Raw genomic sequence first — 25,083 nt, 5'->3', positions numbered from 1 at the left:
CCAGCCTTGTCTGTGTTCCCCTTGTATCTGCCATGCTCTTCTGTTTGTCTTTGTACTTGCCAACCATCCAAGTCTGACAGGGTTTGCACAAGGTGCTATCTTTCCCAAGAACACTCTTCTGCAGATACTCATATAGTTCTCTATTTTTTTTTAGTGTTTTGCAAATTCTTTTTTATTGACATCTCCTCTAGCTCCACATCAATTCACCATCAGTCTGTTGCTCTTATCTCTTATTGGTTTCTTCTTAGTGCCAATAACCACTTTACACTAGAGTAAATTGCTTACTAAGTAATTTTCTGCCACATATCTGCTCAATTTAACAGTAGGTTTGCACATAGTTCACAATACACTAATCTTAAACAACATTAAAAGATTTCAAGAGGTGACTTTTGCTCTAGGTCTTTACATGGTTTTATCATAACTTTTCATTGTCTTAATTAACTTTAACACAATGACACATTAAGTCAGCAATACATTTTGTGACATTGGTATAATTATGTCTTTCCTCCGTAGTAAGCTATAGTAATATCTTTAAGTCTCAATACTATTTGAAGATATAACAGATTAAAAAAATCAAACTCTTGGGTTATCCTTTTCTTAGTACTATTAATCTCACATATTTCACAGATATTTCAGAGAATTAACACATTAATTCATAAGGTCAATCATATCTGAATAGTTTCTAATATCACTGTTTCTATGGCTTGTTAGAAGTTGATTAGTTGTGACTCAATAATTGCAAAAAGTCATAATTATCTTTGCATAATCTTACCCAGAAAATGAAGCCAGGATCTTCCCCATACCCTTGGTTATAGGAAATTTGTAACATCCCACCCTTTTCTTTGTTACCTAAAGAAAAAGACAAGGTTCTCATCCAGTGTAACACAGGAGAGTTGCTGTCTCTATAGTGAATTTTAGTAATAAATCATATAGTTTCACTTTTATAATATTTGATATATTTGTATAATCCTTTTTAAGTGATCCAAATATCTTCCTTACTTATCACAAAAGTCTAGAAATGAATGTGAACACCATCCAAAATTTATTATGTTTTTTAAAAATAAAATAAAATAAAAAAATAAGTCACCCCCTACCAGAGTCCTATCAAATCAATCCTGAATCTGGGATTTAATATGAATATCATAGTGTAGCAAATTGGAAGACACCAACTACTTTCCTATATGCATTTTTTTCATACATATATAGTTCAATAATTTTCGGCACGAAATTTACTAAAGTAATCATGTGCTATACATATAGTCATGGAAAAGATTTTTAAATTTAATCATATACATGTCACAGCTGTCCTACAAGTTTGCAAAAACAAATCTCCGTATTTTCTGTCTGCAGCCAGTATCTATGCTGTTTCTTCGTGAGCACGTTCAAATGTTTGGGCTTGCTGCTAGTCACAATACTTGGATTAGCTTATGATGCTCGTGACAGAGAGTTTTAGCATCTCCTGGCTGATGGGAGTCTCATAAACTGACAAAAACTGCCTTGCCTTACTGACAGCCTCTGTGTAGCCAGAACCAACACTGATCGCCACTTCCTATCTAGCCAGGAAATGAAGTTTATTTTCAACTTCTGGCCTGGTATGTTAATGTGTTTTACGTCAGTGATTTAGAATGAGGCAATCTGTGGGCATTCCTGTTACTTCCATTTTGTCCACAAAAACACTATAGGTTTTACATATTAGCTACAGGACTCAATAATGATGTCATTAATTATTTTTTCTTTCAAATGTTTCCTCATGTCCTCCCTCTAATAACAAGCAATTCTTTGAAACCAGCTTTTGAAGAGCCATGACTGACAGAGATGAATAGAATGCTTAATTGTTCTGGCATATGCCAGAGTCTATTCTTCTGGCAAAATAACTCCATGTAAATCTTCTTATTCAGTAACACTCTGTGGATAATAAGGAATTTCAAAAACCAAACATCTTTTTCCATGCTTGCTGTCACAGTGATATTCTCTGTTGCTTAAAAGTCCTCTGTGTTTCCTTCTATTTCCTACACTTTCACAGTGATTGTATTTACTATCTTCTTCCTCTCTCTTCTTTTCTATTTTTTTATTTTTCTTAAAACTGAAGATGCAAAAATATATTCCTGAAGTATTTATCTTTCTACATATCATTCATCTTAAATGATCAAAGTACATTATATAAATGCATGGAAATGTCATAGTGAAACCCTTTATACAAATTAATATACAACAATATGAAACAGAAGGAAAATCTCACCGAAAAATAAATAAATGAAGGGCTGGGGTCATGTTTCAAGTAGTAGGGCACCTGCCTATCAGGCACAGGCACTGAATTCAAAGCCTAGCACTGCCAAAACGTAAATAAATGAGAGTTAATAATGGATGAATTGCAGCTGGAGGATGATGAAGACTATCTAGACTACAATTCTGCTAACCCAGGAATGACTTGACAGACTAATGGAGTATCCCCGTCTCCAGAGAGTCTTGCCTGCCACAGCATCTGTGCTATGCTGAGAGGGTTTTGATTTTTCTTCCTTTTTTCCTAAGAAATAAAGTTAATGTACACAAGAATATTCTTCTGATAGCTTTCACCATTGAACTCAATAAACTGACCTTAAAATTTCAAAAAAAAAAAGAGATGGCCCAAGCAATGTATATACATATGAATAAATGAATAAACAATAAATTAAACAATTAAAAATAAGATGATATCACATGGCAGAATTTGCAATTATTTGAAATTAAGCATTTTAAAAAGAAAATTATGATCCTTGGTGTCCGAATTGGTCAAACAAGTGCCACCTTGGTTAAATAAATTTTTAAAAATTAAGTTTGCCTTCAGAATTCTTTTAATGGTATTCTGAATGTTTTAATACCATTTAAATGCATTTGCACTATTTCAAGTAACTGGAATAAAAAGAAATGTATGCAATAATAACATTTAATTAATTACATGTGAATTTTAAACTATCCAGGCAGTAGCTTTGACATTTTCCTCAAATTACATGTGTAGTTTCTCCCCTCTGTGGGCTTTTCTAAAACAGATCACACCAATTTGCATAGTCATAGACTGAATTAAAACCTTCCTTGTTGTTAATTCAGCGAATGTGAAATATTAACCACAGCTGAGAGAAGATGTATCTGGTCATTATTTTATGTTTAGGTACTTAAGAGAAGCAATTATTCTAATTGCCAATAGAAATATCAATAGATTAATAAATACCTAGCAGAAATAAATGTTCTGCATACACTTATTGTCCCGAAGTAATTATTAACAGGGTCTATTTGTTCTTAGAAGGAATCAGCTTGGAGAAAATTTTAATTTAATTTTCCATGACATGCAGTAGAGAATAGACCAGACCCTCACATTGAGAAGCACCTTTGGGATCACTAGGAGCCAATGGGAAATTTATTACACACTTCTTTGACTTTAGAAACTTTTCATGATCTACTGTTGGAAGCCAAAGCTCAATTTGTGGAATAGGATACTCTACCAAAATGGTTTCAAAAATGTACAAATTCCCAAAACCTCTTTGCTTCCATTCTTCTGTGTTATAATTCATAACATTTTTCTATATTTTTCTTTTCACTAAAGGCAGCATCCTCCCTGACAACAGAACTACTGCTTATAGGAAATACTAAAACACAAAAGAACCAGAGCAATTAACTGTTTTACAAGTGCAAAAACACATAACTACCTCATACTTTTAATTATCCTTTTGGGTTTAACTCTCCATAGCTTTCTAAGAACTTCTTAGTTATAATATATTAACCTTGAAGAAGAGACAGACACTGAAGTATTAACTTCACATTGAATCAACTTATGTAGTTGATGGTTACAGTGCTCTATTTAAATCATGAATTTAATTCATATATACATACACATATATATGTATCTATATATTGTGCAAATGAATATGTTGACATATATGAGGTTGAAGTGTCACAGAAAGCTTCAAGACCACTTTGCATCTGCAATTGTGACTTTATTTTGAAATATGGTTTTTGCAGATATAATTAAATCAAGAACATAATGAATTAGAGTATTATTGACTCCAGTCACTAATGTCCTTTTAAGACTTTTTGAATACCCAGACACACACAGCAGGAAGATACCTATGAAGATGGAGGAAGAAAGAAAGGCAAACAGCTACAAGCCAAGGGATGAGAAGGATTGTTACAAACACCAGAAGGTCAGAGAAGCAAGGAAGGATTCTTTTCTAGAGTCTTGATAGAAAGCATGCCTTTGCCCATTCCATAATTTCAGAGTTTTGACCTCCAGAACTGTAAGAAAATAAATTGCCATTATTTTAGGATAACCAGTGTATGGTAATTGGTCTAAGAAACTAAAACATATCACAATATGTAACATTATTTTTGTATATACAAAATAATTCCTGGTCAGGTCACATTTTAAACCACTCATAATGAGTTATTGAAAGTATCTATGAATTACATTTTTACACATACCCATAAAGATTCAATGGATACACATTCATGTAAGTAATTTATGAGTAGAAAACACTGGTAATGAAAGAATCCTTTAAAATTTTGAGTGATAACTCTGACTCCTTAAATGACACAAATGTAGTTGGAGGGAGGGGATGGAGGAAGGTTCTACAGTTTAAATCTTGAAAGTCCCACAAAACCCATGTGTTGAGAGCTTGGTCTTCAGCCTCTGGTGCTACTGGTAGGTGGTGGTGGAATCTTTAGGAGGTTGGATCTGGCTAGAAGAAGTAAGGTCCCTGCATGTATGCCACAGAATAGGATGAAGGGAATCTGCCCCCTTTCTGTGTGTTCATTTGCTTCTTTTTTGCCATGAGATAAGCAAGTTTCTCCAGTATGCCCTCCCACAATAGGGTACTGCTTTACCACCCACCAAAAAGCAATCAGTCAACTGACTACGGAGTGAAACTTCTTAAACCATGAGCCAAAATAAACCTTTCCTCCTTATAAATTGGAATCTCAGGTATTTTGTTAGAGTGCCCTCACTGCAACTAACAGCACAGGAAAATATTGCTAAGGGTATTAAAATATCCTTCTCTATTATACAGTAGAGGCTCCTGGTCTCATCCTTTTCTTGTTTCCTGGCACATAACATAAGCAGTTTACCCTGCCATGTCTTCCCTACCATTGCCATAAGATGCTCAAACCAGTGACACAAAACAAGGGGCTTACCCACTCTTAGACTGGAACCTCTGGAGCCAAGAGCTAAATAAATGTTTACTCTTTGTAAGTTAATTGCTTCAGGTATTTTGCTATAGCAATGTAAATTGGACTAACATAATATGTAAAGGGTACAATTCACTTCCAGTATCACAATTATGAATCAGTAGTTTCAATAGATATTTCCCTCCTTTTTCAATATTTACTTCAAAATAAGTACCTGCCAATGACATTGATTTCTTAAAAATCTAGGTAATGTAAAACTTTGTAAAATCAATATTTCCTTTTTATTCATCTTTATGTTTTCCACTATTAAGATTTAGGATTTAAAAATTATGCTTTGGGGATAAAATGTTTTGTCTTGAGAACTATCTGGTGCTAAATGGCAGCACCATTAATTCACCCATAAAGACTAGTTCAATCCTTCCTACTATGAGCAAAAGTTCATTCCTTTCCATGGGCAAAGGTAGAAATTGACAAATTCATTAATCTTGAGATGTCAAGATTTGCTATGAAGATTTCTGTTTCATTATACAAAATGTCAATCCATACAGTCATATATAAGTATGAATTTTGACACCCATTGGGAAAAATATTTTACACAAAAGGAGTCACCAGTTTTTAGCAGAGTGGTCCAGCCAAAGCATGGCCATAAAGGAAATCATTTAATTGCACTTTAATTTTAGTTAATATACCTCCCCCTTTATTTTGTCATTTTCTCTATATGTATAGCTAGAGTCCTGTTTATATTTGTTAACATCTGCTCAGGGTCAGAAAACATATTTAGTTTTATATAGCAGAAACAGATTGAGGAAGAACATGTTTTGAGAATATTGGGTACAGACTATATTTCTAAACAGAGAGTAAGTCTTTGAACAGAAGAGACATCCCAGGACTGAGAGTGCATAAAGATGCATTTGTGATTGAATGACAACCTCTCTGCTTCCTAACTGCAAACTTGAAGAGTCAGAAGCAAAGGGTAGCTTGCTGTCTGCTTTTATGTAGTAGTAAGGTGCTAGTAGCTACCACAATCTGCTTTAAATCAAATAAAATACTGAATAAGTAATTGCTTGTTATGTGTTTCACATAAATGTACTCCCAAAAAGCTTCTGTGTCAAGGCTTGTTCTCCAACTAGTGACACCACTGAAAGTTGAGTGGATCATTAGGGGTCTAATTTCATCAATGTGATGAATTCATAGATGAATCCAAAGATAAATAGGCTATTAAGAGATGGAGCCTGATTGGAGAAAGTGGGTCACTGGGCATGTGCCTTAGAAGAATCCATCTTGTCCTCTGGCCCTTCAATGACTGACTACTCTCTGCCTCTCTGCTTCCTGGCTGCCATGAAGTGAGCAGTTATCCTCCAACAAGCCAGTCTACCCTGATGTTTCTGTCTTGCCACAGACTTACAAACAACAGCCAGCCAGCTATGGATTGAAACTTCTGAAATCATGAGCCAAAATAAATCTTTGCTTATTTAATTGCTCCAGGTATTTTGTCACAGTGATGAAGGGCTGACTAACATACTGCTATATAAAAAAATATATGGTCTCCTACTATACACACAGTAAGTAGTAAGAGCCCTACTCAGTATCAGAACATTGATAATAAATTATGTGTATGTGATAAATTATGTGAGTGTCAAATAAAACACATAAAATAACACAGGTTTTTGACACTGAATATCTACTGAGGTTTACACAAAAATTTTGTTAAAAAGGCATTGACATCTATGGAGCTCTTAGCAGGGAATGATGATAAGATACATTTCTAAAAATCATACTATTTCTTGATGACAGTAAACCTGAAACATATTTTCATAAGGGCTTTTTCCTGAAATGCAGTAATGATATTTGGGGAAATAGCTATTTTAATTTTGTGGAAGTTATTTAATGACTAAAACCAGAAATGTTGGTTAAGATTCTTTTCCTAATATAATCTTGAATGTTTTTAACAAAAGGGCCAGTTCACAAACTTTAAACAGCTTGAATTAGTCAGCACTAATAAATTGAAACTGTACTAAAGCTAATATGTAAGACAAAAGGCTCTCTATCCAACAATTTCCCAATGAAATGGTATTAAAATCCCTTGTTCTGATAGTCCTTCTCTTCACCAACAAAAAAGAAATAATAAGATGCGAAACTTGAAAATCAAAAGTACACAGTCAGGATAAAAACAAAATAAGAAATTCTTGGAAGAAAAAGTAACACAAATGCAAACCAATGAGGTATCATGACACAGACCTGCCAAGACCTTGGTCTGAGCCAGGAGACTGTATTCTAACTATATGGGAGGCCAAGACTGGGATGACTGTGGTTTGAGAGAAGCTCAGGAAAAGAGTTCTGGAGAACCTCACGTCAACCAAAAGCTGGGAGCAGTGTTGCAGCACCTGCTATGCCAAGCTATGCAGGAATCTGAGATCAGGAGAATCATAGTTCAGGGCCAGCTCTGTCAAAAACAATTTTTGAGACTCCATCTCAAGGGGAGAAAAAAAACTGAGTGTGGTGGTGGTCATGTCATTCCAGCTACAAGAGAAACCAAAAAATGAGAGGATTGTGGTCCAGCCTGCCCTGGGCAAAAAGCAAGACTTGTTCTCATAAAAACAAAACAAACAAACAAATGAAAAAACAGAGCAGAAAGGGCTGGAAGCATGGCTTAAGAAGCCTGAAAGCAGACTAAGGCTGGTAGCAGGTAGTTTTAATTATCCTGGCAGCCCCAAACACTAAAATTCCTTTATTTAATACTGAAGAGAGGGTCAGGCTAACTGCTTGAAGCCTGACTTTTCACACCTTTTGATTGTACATTTGAACACATGGATGAAAGCTAAAAACAAATAATAAACAAGCACTGAGTAATGTGAAGACCTACTTAGGCAACAGGAATAGACCCATGCTGAAAAATTCCAAGGCTGGTGAGGTAAGCAAATAAAATCATAACTGAAGCACAAAGCAAATATTGAGGAAAATAATTTCACAATATACATGAAAAGATTAATAATTATATTTAAGATCTAAATGATAGAAATTATGAAAAAATCTCCTTTATGAAAATAATAAATAACCCTGTTACTATTGTAGACATTAAATAATTTTTTAAAGTGCTGAAGGAAAAACTGAAAACAGAATTTTCTATCTTGCTAATTAATTTTAAGCTCAAAAACATAATAGAAATATAACAATGATCCTCTTTGAAAGTATAATTTCATTAATACTTCAGTAGAGAAACGTATTACCAGGAACAAATAATTTCATATGGGAAATAAGCTAGAAAATTTTATTATTGTTCAAATACACAGAAAAAAACTAAAGAGAGTAAAAGCATATCTATGGCAATGCAAAATAAAAATTTTCCAAAATATCACTAAGGTATGTGTGGGATAGGTGAAGAAGTGTAGAGGGAAGTTGAGTATTCTAAGAAAATTACCTTGGTTGGAAGAAATGTAGACATATTGGGAAATTGATTGAGATATATACATCCACTAACTCCAGCTCATGTTATGAGGACAATTTGACATTGATTCCAAAACCAATAAGGAAAAGAAAATTGTAGACTGCTTTCACAAAGCAACATATATATGAAAAATCTTAAATAAAATAGCAACTAAAAAAAATAATCATAAAGATGGAGGAACAGAATGAAGTGAACCAAAAAAGATTACAGCAAAAACAACCAGAAATGTTAGAAGTTTATGTGTGTGTGTATTCTCTTGTACTGATTCATTTTACACTTTTCAGAATGAATGTGACATAATTAATAATTATTCTAAGACAATAGAAATAAATTACACTATCCAGGCACTGGTGACACATGCCTATATTCTAACTACAAAGAAGACCGAGATCAGGAGGATCTCTGAGGCCAGCCCTAGCAAATAGTTCACAAGAACCTATTTTCTTTTTTTTCATTTTTCTTTTATTATTCATATGTGCATACAAGGCTTGGTTCATTTCTCCCCCCTGCCCCCACCCCCTCCCTTACCACCCACTCCACCCCCTCCCGCTCCCCCCCCTCAATACCCAGCAGAAACTGTTTTGCCCTTATCTCTAATTTTGTTGTAGAGAGAGTATAAGCAATAATAGGAAGGAACAAGGGGTTTTGCTGGTTGAGATAAGGATAGCTATACAGGGCATTGACTCACATTGATTTCCTGTGCGTGGGTGTTACCTTCTAGGTTAATTCTTTTTGATCTAACCTTTTCTCTAGTACCTGTTCCCCTTTTCCTATTGGCCTCAGTTGCTTTAAGGTATCTGCTTTAGTTTCTCTGCGTTAAGGGCAACAAATGCTAGCTAGTTTTTTAGGTGTCTTACCTATCCTCACCCCTCCCTTGTGTGCTCTCGCTTTTATCATGTGCTCATAGTCCAATCCCCTTGTTGTGTTTGCCCTTGATCTAATGTCCACATATGAGGGAGAACATATGATTTTTGGTCTTTTGGGCCAGGCTAACCTCACTCAGAATGATGACAAGAACCTATTTTCAAATAACCAAAGGAAAATGGACTGGAGGCATGGCTTAAGCTGCAGGCATGAAAACTTGAGTTCAACACCTCAGTCCTACCAAAAAACAAACAAGCAAAAAAGATAAACCAGGACTATTCCAGGTAAATTGAGATGTTCACTCAAATAATTAATATCAATATAGGAGTAAAAATACAGGAATAAAAATTAATATAATATATTGTCTATACATATTTATTTATCAAAGATTTATAATGTAGAAATTTCTTAGAGCAATTTCTCACTGGTAACCATAAAGAACTCCCTTTTAGCTGGGCATGATGGCTAAAGCCTATAATCCTAACATCTCAGGAGATGGAGATCTAGAGTATCACAGTTCAAGGCCAGCCCTGACAAAATGTTTCAACCAATGGCTGGGTACAGAGGCACGCACTGTCTTTCCAGGTACTTGGGAAAGCACAAATAAGAGGACCACAGTCCAAGCTTGCCCAGGCATAAACAAGACTGTATTTCAAAAATAACCAACTCATACCAGAGAGAGAAGGTAAAAGAAGGAAGTTAAGAAGTTGACTTCTATATACAAGAATGAACATAGAATTTAAAACTGTTGAAATCAATCACCATAAGAAGGAGACTAAGGTAGAAAGAAGAAAAACAGAGATGAACCCATTTGGGTTGTAATATATTTTGACATGGAAATGTCACAATGAAACTCCTGGTATAGCTATTTTAAAAAACAAAAAATGTCATTTTTTTTTCTTTTACAAAATCAGAGAACAAGAAGGCAGAACAGGTCCTGTCTGGGAGGGTGGTTGGTAACACAGGGAGAGGAGGAATGTGGGAAAATGGTGTAGGTGGATGAATATAGTGCAAATATTGTGTACACATGTATGTAAATGGAGAAATGAGACCTGTTGAAACTATGCTAGGAATGGAAAGAGAATGATGGAGGGGGTGAATTTGAAGTATGATGTATTTTGTATATTGTAAGAACTTTTGTAAATGCCACAATGTACCCCCCCAGCTCAACAACAAAAAATTAATAATAAAAAAATAACCATTAAAAAAGGGCTGTGTGTGACTCAAATGGTAGAGTGCCTGCCTAGCAAGCATAAGACCCTAAGTTCAACCTCTGGTACCATAAGAAAACTCCCTTCTAATTTGCACCTGAAAGCACTGCACTTAAGGTAATCACATAATTTGATTAAATCAGTAACTTAAATTGAGCTATCTAATACAGAATAAATTTTATTTCTCCAAAACATAGTCTGCAGGATTCATGAACATTCAAAGGAAAAAAAAATTGTGTGCGTGTGTGTGTGTGTGTGTGTGTGTGTGTGTGTGTGTGTGTGTGTGTGTTTGTGTGTATTCAGGCAAACCCAAGTTTTATGCTTTTATTTGAAAGACTTCTTTAATTTCCTTGAAATATTTTTGAAAAATTCTTAAAAATGGAGATAAAAACTGAACTAAGCATTACATTTTTTAGCCAACGGGTTTTGCTTTTCAAAAATAAAACAAGTCACGTTATTTTAAGAGCCTATTTTTCTTACTTCAAAATACTAATTGTGTGGACTACAGATTATAAATTCCTACTAACATTTAATGCTGACCTATGCTTTTTGAAAGCTTGACTGGTGAGTACAAATTCTCTAAAATTTGCAGTTCATCTATCAACCATTAAAGATCCATATGCTCTACTTTTTATTCTCATCTTAATAACAAGGTACAGGATTAATAATAACCTTCTGGGGTTAATATTTTCCAGATGTGATTCAGATCATCAACTGCTCTATACCAGTCATTAATTCTTTGAAAGTGTATTATGTCTTGATTGGTGTTGCTTAAATAGCATATAAGCTTTTTTTATAGATAAATATCTTTCCCTTCCATACGTAAAACTTCCATTTTAGTGAGAAAAATTGATGAGAAAATATATTGCACTGTCTTAAGTACTAAAATGAAAGCACATGTATAAACTTTTCCACTTGTACTCCAAATGATGAATAAGAGAACACAGTTCAATTTTTCACAACTATGTTTTCTTTTTCTCACAGCTGATTTATTTCCAAAGTTAGTATCAGATTTTCCATTTCCAATGCCACAGCGATATATACATATACAATGATACATTCCAAAATCTAGTACTTTAATCTCTCATCTAAAATAGTGTCACTTGCACATCTATTTGCCTATTCCACAACTCCTATCATGCATCACATGGCAATCATTTTATGTTACCTAACTCAACATAGAGACAAAACAATCTTCATGGATCCAAGAATTCACAATCTAGTAAAAGAAAGACATTTCAGTCATGTGAGATAATGCTATGATAGTTACTCAGTTTCAAGTGGTCCAGAAAAGGTTTCCTGATTCTACCTTCAGCACTTCAAGTCTTCCAGAAAAGGGAGAGAATCTCTGGTGCCTTTAAGTACCAATATGAGAAGGTGAGACAGAACAGGCAGAGGTTGAAATAATAACAGACAAAATGTCTTTCCAGATAGACTCAACAGCATGATTCTATATCCATCTAAAAGAGGAAGTTAGTCACATGGAAGAGACTATAGCTTTTGAAAACCTAGAGGTGGCTGGAGGTCAGGCCATGTCAGAAGGTGAAGACAGAGGCAGCTGTTGAGCACAGGTTAAATGGTAGGTAAGCAGGAGAGGGCTTAGGAGGGAGGAACATGAGCATAGTAAGTTCAGAATATAAATTCTAGCAACAGATTGAGGGACATTTAAAAATACCGGGCGAGGGGCCTAAGAAAGACCCGAAGCAGGTGAAAAAGATACATCATTACAATTTGGAGAAGAATAATGACGAGCCAAACTAATGACAGAGCAGTAGATGAAACTGGTAAAAGAGAGTGACTAAAGAATCATCAGAGCTGGTAGTGTGCTATGGGTATTAGTGAACTGATCACTTAAAATAGTAAACATTAAAATAGCTAGTCTAGCATGCTTCATGCAGTTCTTAACCATTTTACTAATAACCACTTAGGGCATTTGTATGAGCTTGTCTTGGATTTACATACAGACTCATTTGTAAGTGAAATGGTTTATAAATATTTTGATTCTAGTTAATAAATCAGAATCTTCTAGGAAAACATGAATCTTTTCTTTTTGGCAGCATGGGGATTTGAACTCAGGGCCTCATGCTTGCTAGGCAGGTGCTCTTATCACTTGAGTCACTCTGCCAGTCCTAAATCTTAATTTAGATTTTTACAATGAGGATTTCATTTTTTAAAAACCTGGAAACTAGCATGGTGGAGTATACCTGCAATCCCAGTACTCCAAAACTGAAGGAGAAAGCTGGAAAGTCTAAGACCACCCTGGACTACACAGCCAGACCCTGCTTCAAACAAACAATTAAATTAATAATAACAACAACAACAAAATACAACCTGGAAACTTTTCTTGGAAATAAACTGAAAGTAAAAAAGCTTTGTAATTAATAATGCAAACACTAAAGATAATAAAGAAAATATTATATAAGTCAAGGCTATTTAGCTTAAAGACACCAACAAGTTTTTAAAAAGAGTAGAAAGAAAACATTAACAAGACGATATATTAAAGAATAGCAGAGACCATGTACAAATTTCACACATGCTTTTCAGTTGCCCACCAAATATGAAGTTAATTACATATTCACAGATATACTCAATATTTCACATATGTTAACATTTCACATCTGATTTTTAGATCATTGTTACGTCCTTTTCCATGACCTCTCTTCCTTAAAATAGAATTAATTTCATTAACTAATACATGTTCTTTCAACGAATGAAAATTAAGGGCCTAACCCATTTTTTTTCCCAGAAGACACTATGCAGGAAGGAAGATTCAGAGAAATTAGAGAAAGAAGTGATACAAATTATAGTTGTTTAGGTATTCAATACTTAAAAATTTATGGACCCCAATAAACTTTGTATATTCATTCACTGGCTTCCTCAGATTGCCTGTGTGCAGGGAAGGTCGTTTACTCATGCATGAGTTGATAAAAGAAAGCTAGTAGCTTTGGATGATTCATGGTTCTGTGTTCTCCTCAAGGAAATTCTATGTTCCCGGGCTTTTCATATTTCCTGGTCTTCCTCAAAATAGTGCTAGTGTTTGCTCCTTCTTACGACTATTTTTTTTATTCACTTGTTCATATGTGCATAAATATATAGTCTTGTTTGGGTCATTTCTCCCCCCTCTCCCCCAATCTCTCCCCTACTCTGTTTCTCTCCCCCCATCCCCCTTGCTTCCAGGCAGAACCTGTTCTGCCCTTTTCTCCAATTTTGTTGAAGAGTAGACATAAGCAATAATAAGAAAGACATAGCGTTTTTGCTAGTTGAGATAAGGATAGCTATACAGAGAGATTCCTAGCATTGCTTCCATGCACACATGTATTACAATCCGAATCGATTCAACTCTACCAGACCTCTTCACTACTTCCCAGTCACCTTCCCATATTGACCTCTGTCGTTTTAAGGTTACTGTATTAGCTCCTCTACAGTGGGGACATCAAACACTTTCAAGTTTTGGGTTTCCTCCCTTTCCCTATTCTTCATGTATGTGTTCTCCCCTTAGCGTGTGACCCATGTCCAATAATATCACTGCATTTGTTTTGGGTCTGCATATGAGGGAGAACATATGATTTTTGGCCTTCTGTGCCTGGCTAACTTCACTTAAGATGACTATTTTTATTATTACGTCTACTACTATTAACTTTACCATCTGCACTTATGATCTCACTGTCTAAATTCACTTTTTTCTAAATAAACAAGTACAATTTATTCAGTTAGTATTCAACAGAAATTTTGTTCCAGGTCCAGGTAGCTCACTGATTCTCACTGCCATCTTTTATCACAAGGAATTTTGACATTTTGGAAAGGAGAAGTCATATTTTCATTAAATAATAAAGATTTAAAGCATTTTATTTTTGAAGACCAGGTAAAATAGGCAGGGTTTGTGCCAGGGGTGTACCAATGGGAGGGGGGATGGTGAAGGAAGGAGATAAAGGTGATGGACTTCATATACTAGAAAACCTCTTGCAATTGCTTAAGTGGGGTGAGGAGGAGGCTGAGGGGGGGAGACACTGGGGCACTGTAACTAATGTACAATGTAAGTCTAATCGGAATTGCACTATGAAACCCCCTTTATAATGAATATATCCTAATAAAAATTTATTTAAATTCACTTTTTTAATTGATACATAACATACATATTTATGGAGTACAATGTGATGATTCAATACATGTGTAAGTTATGTAATAAGAATATCAGGGAATTAACTATAAGAATATCTAAGAACTAGATCTCAAGGCTCAGCAGGGACATGGTTACAATTTTTCCCACCGCAATCTCCCTTTACCTATGGCTTTTCCTCTGCATCTGGCCAGCTCTCCTCTTACTACTGAGTGGCTGCCCCTTAACTGCTGCTTCCCTCTGCTGTCTTAGAACTGCTGCTTGCACATGGTTGGCTTATTACAACCCCACTACATATAATTTCAGTATCTATATGGCATAAGTGTCTGTTTTCCATTTCACCTGAGCTCTTTTTTTTTTCATTTTTCATATGTGCATACAAGGATTGGTTCATTTCTCCCCACTGCCCCCACTCCCTCCCTTACCACCCACTCCGCCCCCTCCCTCTCCCCCCCAATACCCGGCAGAAACTATTTTGCCCTTATTTCTAATTTTGTTGTAGAGAGAGTATAAGCAATAATAGGAAGGAACAAGAGTTTTTGCTGGTTGAGATAAGGATAGCTATACAGGGCATTGACTCACATTGATTTCCTGTGCGTGGGTGTTACCTTCTAGGTTAATTCTTTTTGATCTAACCTTTTCTCTAGTACCAGTTCCCCTTTTCCTATTGGCCTCAGTTGCTTTAAGGTATCTGCTTTAGTTTCTCTGCGTTAAGGGCAACAAATGCTAGCTAGTTTTTTTAGGTGTCTTACCTATCCTCATCCCTCCCTTGTGTGCTCTCGCTTTTATCATGTGTCACCTGAGCTCTTAACTTACAAATTCTGCATTACCAAAAGTGGAATCTGATACATTTAGTCATTTGTAAAAACCCACATGTGAGAGACAACAGGAAGATCTTTGCCTAATGAATTGGATGTCTTTCTGTCAAATGTCCACCTCTGTCTAATAAGACATGGTTGAGGAAGCAGGGAATTAAGGCACTAGTCAAATGATATTCTTCAAAAAGCATCATGGTCAAACAATTTACTTAGAGGATAGCTTGAGAATGATGATACATCAGCATTTCTCATAAACTTAATATTATAAGGTTTTTTTTTAACTAAATTAGTTCATATTTTATATTTAATTTTCTTATAATTAATAACATATATGTAATAAAGTCATGATTATATGTGAGGCATAAAGAAATAAGCCTAAAACAAATAAGAAATACTTGTTTTTCCTTTCAGTGTGAGGGCTCCAACCCAGGGACTTGTACTTGCTAAGCAAGTGCTGTACCACTAAACTACATCTCCAGCCTTTAAGAAATATTTATTTAGTTCTTTTCTAAAAGAAATATTATCAAAACAATCTAAACATGCATCAACTGTTTCTCTCTCACTAACTAGACAACGATGCAAAACAATTAACCATCCTTAAAAAAATAAGGCTTTGGGGCAATCTTCTGTCTGCAAAGAAAAACTAAGCCTTTCATTACTTTACAGTAATCATATTCTTACACAAAATCCGTATCTTTCTAGTAATGCTGTAACTTGATTAAATCTGTACTTGATGAATCTTAAGGTTATTTTATACCCTCCATAAAATCAATCAATTATCTGTACACCATACACCGTATTGGTGTCTGTTATAGCTAAAATAACTGGCATTGGGATTGAAATGACTAGTTTTAATAATGGACCCTTTAATTTTAGCACGAATGTGAGCAACAACAAATGTGGGTCAGATTTTTCATCTATAACATGGTGCAAAAGTATGTACTTAACTTATATATTATTAAGGTTAACCATCCCAAAAGGATGTAAAATGCCTAAGTGCAATTCTTATTGCAGAATTGTTATGCAATAATACTTTAAATATTTGGGAGAAGAAATTTATATGGCTTTGTGAAATCAAGATATGTTGAATCAATACTTAAGAACTGGGAGTGTCATGGTCCACTGCTCAACCTTCATATACAGGAAAGCCCCAACATCTTCCTGACTTTATTTCTAAGAAACAATAGCAATAATGTTTATTCAAACAACACAAGTCATAAAAGCTTGGATTATTTTTTCAGGGTTAATGGACTTAAAGATAAAGCTGATTGCTACTAATAGTGATTGAAGTGAAAACAAGGAAAAGAACTTCAAACAGTTTATTGCAAGAAACTAGAAAGTTAGGGAAAATTAAGTATAATCAAAATTTGTGAAACTGTTTACACAAATGTTTCAAATAATTATGAAATGTCTGTGAATGTTGAAAGTGTAATATTTTGCCTGTTCCAGAATATAAGAAGCTTGGAATTTGCCTCTCCATCTCAACAAGTTAAAATATGAATGAACTAAAAAAAAATTTCACAACTCTTCTTAGATCAGTCAAAAAGGTGAGGTCACAGTGTGAACCACTGCTACCAAAATTCAAAAGACAGATGGAGAATTATAATACAGAAATACAGAGAATTACAACCTAAAGACACAGAAAGCCTTGTGAAAACCAGTAGCAGGGATGGCTAAAGTAACTGAGAAGCCCCTGGAGGCTCAGCTTGGACATTCTGATACCTAAAATCTCCAAGGGGATGGAGTCATAGAGGTCCCACACTTTTGTAGGTCCTCTCCAGAAGTTCTACCAGATCCTGAATACCAAAGGAAAATTGCCCATTCCTAGGGAAAAAAAGGAATCACTTGAAATATGCCAGAACCTTCTATTCCCCTTAACAAAAGGACTGCTTTCTGGAGTCCAACCCATCAGGGTTTATTAGACCCTAAATAACCTGCGGGAAGAGAAGTACCAAAGCCCAGCTCTCTCCTGTCAGCCTCTGACATCTAAGGGATGAGGAACAGGTGCAAATTCTAAGAAGCACCAACGATGATCACAGTCCAGAAGCATAGGCTCAGCAAAAGGCTGAGACCTGATCATAGGACCATAGGGCAGTTCTCCCCAGCCCCACACATTTCACCATTGCATCACTAAAAGCCTATGTATGAAAGCTCCTTATTCCCACCATATTCTGTTTATCTTTCAACAAAGAATTATAAGGCATTATTACTAAATGGCAAAAAATACTTGAAGACATTGAATAAGCCTTAAATGAAGAGTCAAGTATGGCAGACACGCTAGAATTATCAGACCAAAAATTTAAAAAACTATAAATAACACATTATGGGCTTTATATAAAACAGACAACATGTCATAATATCACTAAGCACAAGTGAAAATTTTAAGAAATAATTAAAAGTAAGTGCTAGAGGTAAAAAATACTGTTAACAAAAATGAAGAACACATTTCATTGGCTCATTTCTAACCAAAGAATCTCTGAGTTTCATGATATGAACATAGCAACTTCCAACCTGAAAAAAAGCAAAGAGATTCAGGAAAACAGACTTAAAACCAAACCAAACCAAACAAAATAGAATACCCAAGAATTTTTGTATAACTACAAAATTCATAACATGAATATAATGGGAATATCAGCTGGTGACCCAGAAAGCTCAGAAAACACCAAACACTAAACAACATGCTAGAAGAAAAACAAAATCAAACCCCCCAAACTGCAACAACAATAACAAAAAAGAAATTTCGATATGTCACACACAAACTTCAGAGATAAAGAAAAAATCTTGAAAGAAGCCAGAAACATCAAACAGCTTACTTACAGAGGAACAAAGATTAAAAAGTATGTCCAATTTCTTAGAAAATGTGCAAACCAGAGATGTTTGGAGTGAAATATGCAGTGTTCATGGAAAAAAATAAAAAGCCCCACCAACCATTCTGAACCTTATACAGTTATCCTTTTAAAGTAAAGTTGAACTAAAGACTGCCTCAAGCAAATGAAAATTGCAGGCATTTGTTATCAGGCCCACCCTGAAAGAAATGTTAAAAGTAGTTCTTAAAAAGGAAAGAAAATGATATTGGTCAGAAAGTTGGAGCTACATAATGAAATGAAGAGCATGGAAAAAAACAACCTCAGATACCACCCTTGGTGAATACATGAATGCTTCTATCTCACACCATGGAGTCTTCCTTTCTTCTTGTTTACACTGTTCTTTTCAAGAGAATTGCTTTCAGGGAATGTCTTAAGCTACATATATACAAGACTCTCGACTGATATCCTGTGTAATTCCAGTTCACCAATTTTTACGTGGCTGTTCTCACTCTGGTGCCTCACACTTAATTCAACGCGTCTGTCTGTATTACCCTTAATATTTGCTTTGACAATCTTTGGTTTTGAGGCTAATTTAGTTATACTAAATCAAAATATTTGTGATACGCACACACCAGGCAAGTCTGAATCAGATCATAGTTAACGTAAGATCTAAACAGCTAAGTAGGAGGGCTCATACGCCTGTGCAATGACAACCCCTCCACACACCATTCCCAGTATGCAGCACTGTGTTTTTTACATAGTCAATTGGCAGTGCAAGACTGTATAAATGAGTTTATGATTATATTTCCTTTATACTTAGTAAGCACTCCTTTCATCTTTAATTAAGTTGCCAAATAACAATACTTTGATTGTGTTTCTAGGTGAAAAAATATTCATTATATGGAATTGTGATTCAGAAAAAAAGCAAAGAAGCAGGAAGTCTATATGGTGGTCTCTAGATTTTTCATTTCTTCAAAATATTTAGTCATTGCAATAGTAATACTATTTATATGATGTTTATTATGAACATCACAGCTTTAAGATTTTTTTATAGCATCTTATCCTTACAGTAATCTAATGAGATGAATATTATTACCATTTCCTTCCCCTTATGCGAATGGAGACTAACATATAACTAACTATAAAATGTCTTATAAATATTTAAATTAAGGAAATGCGCTTAGATAATTTATGGGTTAATTCACAAAAAAGATGCATTTCTAAGAAATATGAAACAATGTAATTGAAACTAATATGATAGATATTTAGAACACTACCATATGTGTTGTAAAATTTCACAGAGGAAAACTTATATATCAGTTTTGAAAATAATAAAAATCTACTTTTAACAACAGAAATTATCACAGAAGTTCAAATTTTCAGAATTCAAACATATATTTTGCAGTTTCAGAAGATTTTAATGCTTTATAAAATAAATCTAAATGCAATCCTTAAGTCTCATACTATGATAAATTAGTTCTTACTACTACATGAATACAGAAATCAAAATACAAACCCAAAATTATTCATTACTAGATATCACATTTTCTCCTATAATACATTCAATTTTTTATTTTTCATGTTTGGAACAATTACATTAGGAAATTATGAACTCTGATTTACCACAAATGTTTTCATTTACAGCTTAATTATAATTATGACACTTACTACAAAATCATTGTTACTTCGTTCACTTACAGCTTTTATTTAGAAATAAATGACACATGTTCCTACACATGTTCCTGCTTTCCAAACTGAGAATTTGTGTCAACTTAACTGGGATGAGTTGCCTAAATGTCTGATAAAAACATTTCTGCATGTGTCTATGAGGATGTTTTTGGTATTTAATCAGTAGAACGAGGAGAGAAGATCCTCCCTCAACAAAGTGGGAGAAAATATGGAGAAAGGGTAAATTCACTTTCTTTTCTTGAGATATAGCATCACTCTTCTGTCCTCAGCCACTGGAACTTATGGTTATTGGTACTTAAGGCTTGGAAAATTATACCAGTTCATCCCTCTTTCCTGGGTTTTGTACTCAAACCTTAGACTTGGGAGTTAACTGTCTTCCGAAGTTCTCAGCCTTTAAACTAGGACTAAATTGCATCACTGGCTTTCTTATTTTTCCATCTTGCCGAAAGCACAACCTGGAATTCTTGGCATTCATAAGAAATCTCTCTCTCTCTCTCTCTCTCTCTCTCTCTCTGCCTCTCTCCCTCCACCCCTGTCCCCCACAATAATATTCAATAATTATCCTTCTTTCCACACTCTGAGTGAATTAGGCAAACATCACACATAAACAATTGGCTTTTGATTAATTTTCAATACTTCTCTCTGTTAGCAGCGCCAAGGTAAAGACACAGTTTTAACTCAGAAATACCTTAGTTTGAATAGGAATCCATCACTCAGCATTTGGCTGTTGATATTTGATATTCCTTATGATTTTTAAAGACTGCAGTCTCCAACTGGGAAACAGAAGTAAGATGTACATCAAATGTCCATTGTGAAAATAAAATGTATGAAATGTTTAGGACAGTGTCTATCAAACAGAAAACTATGAAGTTATTTACACTTTTACCAGACAATTCTCTCTCCATAACTAACAAATCAGAAGTTGTAGAAAATTCTCCACATCATAGCATGTAGGACACAATCACCTTGAGAATAATAGCAGTGGGTATCTTTGTGAATCTGTAAATCTCTGTGTTTCTTGCTCACTATTTCTCTCAGACTGAAGCCTGCTGCAGCCAAACACAGTCACTACAGCAGATGCGTAACTCCTGTTCCTCACATCATTTTGAGCTGTAACCACATAGGAAGAGTGATAATATGTCTGATACTTTTTAAAATCATTTTTCTGTGAAGATGACTTAATATTTCATAAGTGCCTATAAATTATTTTGCTTACATATGAGAGGAGATATAAATACTAATCTTGGAAGTATATTCTAGAAGAAAGTTTTATTCATTTCTTAACAGTAAACATTACCAGCTTAATATACTTAATGCTGCTGCTTATTAATTTTCATGAAAATAAGAGAATGAAGATAAAAGCAAAATCTTACTTTTTTCCCTTTTTTGTTGTGCTGGGAGCGAGTACATTGTGGCATTTCCAAAGAATCTTATAATGTATCAAATATATCATAATTGAATTAATTCCCTCAACTGCTTTCTTTTATCCCCTCCTCCTCCAATTCCTGGAAGAAAATCTTCCTTTTAAAAATATGTTTCTCCTATAGGAATTGGGGGAGGGAGGATAAAAGAGAATGGTGGAGGGGGTAAATCAAGTATGATATATTTGATGTATTTTAAGAACTTTTGTAAATGCCACAATATACCCTCACCCAGCACATCAATAAAATAAGAATTAAAAAATATGTTTCTCAGAAATGGTTTGATAAGAGCTCTATTAGAAACAAATAAAAAAATTAAAATAAAATCACAGAATATGAAACAAATTTAAAGAAGGAACTAGGCTGTTAAAGAGAGGAAGATTTAACTCTTCATAAGAATTTTTAGTGGAAATAATACATGTTTAATGAATAACTTTTGATATAAAATGTCACATTTAAGCAGCAATGTGTGAAAGATTACAAAAAACTAAAAACATACTTGGGTCAATTTTTGTTTTCAGATTTAAATTCAAAGATATGATGAAGGAAGCAATGTAAAAAATACCAAGAAAAGATCCTATGAATAAGAAAATATAATTTAAGGACAAAAGAAAATTTGCTCATGTATAGCTGAAAGCATTTTGCTTTCTCTATTATTGAATATTTTGCTTAAACAGAAAAATTATAGTAAAAATTTATAAGCCACCTTTTATTTTAGCACAATATAATAAAAGAAGTAGAAATACATTGCAATGTGAAAATAATGCAAAACAGATAGAATTTAATAAAAAAGTCAACTACAAGCACAGCTTGTAGTTTTGGTAGCTGGAAAACCATATTTGATACTTTGTAAGCAATTTTGTAAATACTCCAATGTACCCTCACGCAGCACAACAAGAACAAAAAAATTTAAAAAAGAGAACTGTACTTTGGAAATTACACATCCTTTAAAGCATTCAAAGCAACATTTTCCAGATATCAAAAACTTAATTGCAATGTACATTTTGGCCAAGTTAAAAAACCAGATACATCTTTAATAGACTTATATTTTCTATCCAAACCCATGTTGTTGATATTGGTAGAATCCACTTATGATACTCTCAAGTTTGTACACAAATAGTTTTTAAAATAAGTAAACACTGCTTCCCTTATTTACACTTACTGAATAGAATATTGAGAAAGCTTCTCAAAGGCAATCTGGTTCCAGTCCAGAGGTTATGATGTTGTACATTATTCATTTACACAACCATTCCAGGTGCAATTAGTTGGTAAGTATCTGTCTACTCAATAATCCTACACTGAGCATCACAGGAAGCTACCTGGTATTGTACTGTCCCTGGATATCCCAAGAGGCATAAGATTACCAAGTTTTAACACAAAATGTCTTGAAATTACAGATAGAAATGCCTTTCTAAAGAAAATATTTATATGGGAAAGATTCTAATATTACCATGCGTAAAACAATAAGAAACAATTGTTAATTTAGAAGCAAGATATTTACATATCATTCCCATTTATTACCAGCTTAATATTACTTTAATCTTTTCTATGAGATTTGAGTTATATGCCAAAATTCATAGAAATCTACTGCTCCTTTAACTATTACAAGACCTACCAGTATAAAACCCAGCAAGGGTTATCTTATTTAAATAAAAATATTTAAACTTACCCCATTTAATGGATATGTTTTCCATCCTAGCTCTCCCAGCACAGTGGTTGTATCAAGCAACACAACTGGAATTAAATAGATAAAACTTCCATGAATTTCTCAATTAATGCAAAAATATGTTAAAGTTAAAAGAAAAGTAATTAAAAATTAAAGTTACAGAAATCATTAATATCAACTACCCTAACTAATATGCATTACAGTACCTTTAATAAGTTAGGTAAAAATATTTATATGTTAAATATTAGTATATAATAATAATAGGTAATGTCAAAATACAGAAAATGGTTATGTTAATTTTAAAATATTGTGCAGCCATTTAGGTTTAATGATGTTAATGAAATAGTTGAATCACAATTTAAAATTCAGACTTTAAAAACTAATGAAATAACCATCTTTGTTTATTTCCCCATTTTCATAGTCTTGTATACCACATTAATAAAAAACTACTATGGCAAACATTTATATTTTTATGTTATTAAATGCCCTTGTGAAAACAGCATAATATAAAGACAACTCATTTTGAATCAAGCACCATCTTCAAAGTCTGGGCATCATTATTTTATTTACTGGCTAGAATATAGATTGTTACAGGATGGAAACAAAAGTGCAAACTATGAATCTTTTTCTTCTAACCAAAGTAACACAATGTGATAAAAAGGCAGGTATGTACACAAACAAAAAGAACACATTGTATTACATTCTAAAATGGAAGGCTGTAGATACTCTTTTTTGTCACCTTTTTTATTGTTTATTCATTTTTTCATATGTGCATACATTATTTGGGCCATCTCTCCCCTCTGCTCCCCTCTCCCCTCCTCTCACCCCACCCCTCTGCTTCCAGGAAGAACTTGTTTTGACCTCTTCTCTAATTTTGTTGAAGAGAAGACATAAATGATAATAGAAAAGACATAGCATTTTTGCTAGTTGAGATAAGGATAGCTATACAGAGAGATTCCTAGCATTGCTTCCATGCACAAGTGTGTTACAACCTGAATTGATTCATTCATTGCTACCAGACTGCTTCACTACTTCCCAGTCACCTTCCCATAGTGACCTGTGTCGTTTTAAGGTTACTATATTAGTTCCTCTACAGGGGAGACATTAAACACTTTCAAGTAACACAACAAGAAGATTGGACTTTGATCACATGATAAAAGCGAGAGCACACAAGGGAGGTATGAGGATAGGTAAGACACCTAAAAAACTAGATAGCATAGCATTTGTAGCCCTGAACACATACAAACTAAAGCAGATACTTTCAAGCAACTGAGGCCAATAGGAGAAGGGGACCAGGAACTAGAGAAAAAGTTAGTTCGAGAAGAATTAATTTAGAAGGTAACACACATGCACAGGAAATCAATGCGAGTCAACTCCCTGTATAGCTATCCTTATCTCAACTAGCAAAAATCCTTGGTCCTTCCTATTATTGCTTATACTCTCTTTTCAACAAAATTAGAGATAAGGGCAAAATAGTTTCTGCCGGGTACGAGGGGGTAGGGGGGGAAAGGGAGGGGGGGTAGAGGAGGGGGTGGGGGAAGGGGGGAGAAATGACCCAAACATTGTATGCAAATATGAATAAAATAAAAATTAAAAAATAGTCTTAGGTTTCCTTTCCTTTCCTTATTCCTCTTGCAATTAAGCTATCCTAAGGTTGGGAAGAAAAGTCTTGAGAACTTGACAAAGGATGCAAAATTTGAGTGAGGCCAGGAGGAGGGAATTTTTAATTAGGCCTGATAAGAAATATTTCTTTTAGAAATATATTTCTAAAGAAATAGTTTAATCAAGTAGCCAAGAGATTAATAAATCAGTTTCAAAGTCTGAAGTGGTAACTAGGAGTTATGATTATTTTAGTAAAGGAGGAGGATAGACTCAGTACTGGAAAAACAGA

The 25,083-nt window shown here is 34.3% G+C and overlaps 1 protein-coding gene across 7 annotated transcripts in view; it reads right to left on the bottom strand.

The window, feature by feature from the left end:
• Epha6 (EPH receptor A6) overlaps positions 1–25,083 on the bottom strand; it is a 933,912-nt gene that overhangs the window by 848,625 nt on the left and 60,204 nt on the right. For 5 of the 7 annotated variants that reach the window (XM_074072951.1, XM_074072952.1, XM_074072950.1 and 2 more), the window contains exon 2: positions 23,196–23,260. The exons of 1 other annotated variant lie outside the window; for it this stretch is intronic. In XM_074072951.1, coding sequence (XP_073929052.1) covers positions 23,196–23,260 — 65 coding nt within the window. Of the gene's footprint in view, positions 1–20,793; positions 20,879–23,195; positions 23,261–25,083 lie in introns of all 7 variants that reach the window. One more of the 7 variants, XM_074072948.1, reaches the window with a different exon arrangement.

The sequence above is a fragment of the Castor canadensis genome, chromosome 5 (genome assembly GCF_047511655.1).
Source record: "Castor canadensis chromosome 5, mCasCan1.hap1v2, whole genome shotgun sequence".
Taxonomy (NCBI): domain Eukaryota; kingdom Metazoa; phylum Chordata; class Mammalia; order Rodentia; family Castoridae; genus Castor; species Castor canadensis.
This window is presented reverse-complemented; position numbering and strand designations above follow the sequence as displayed.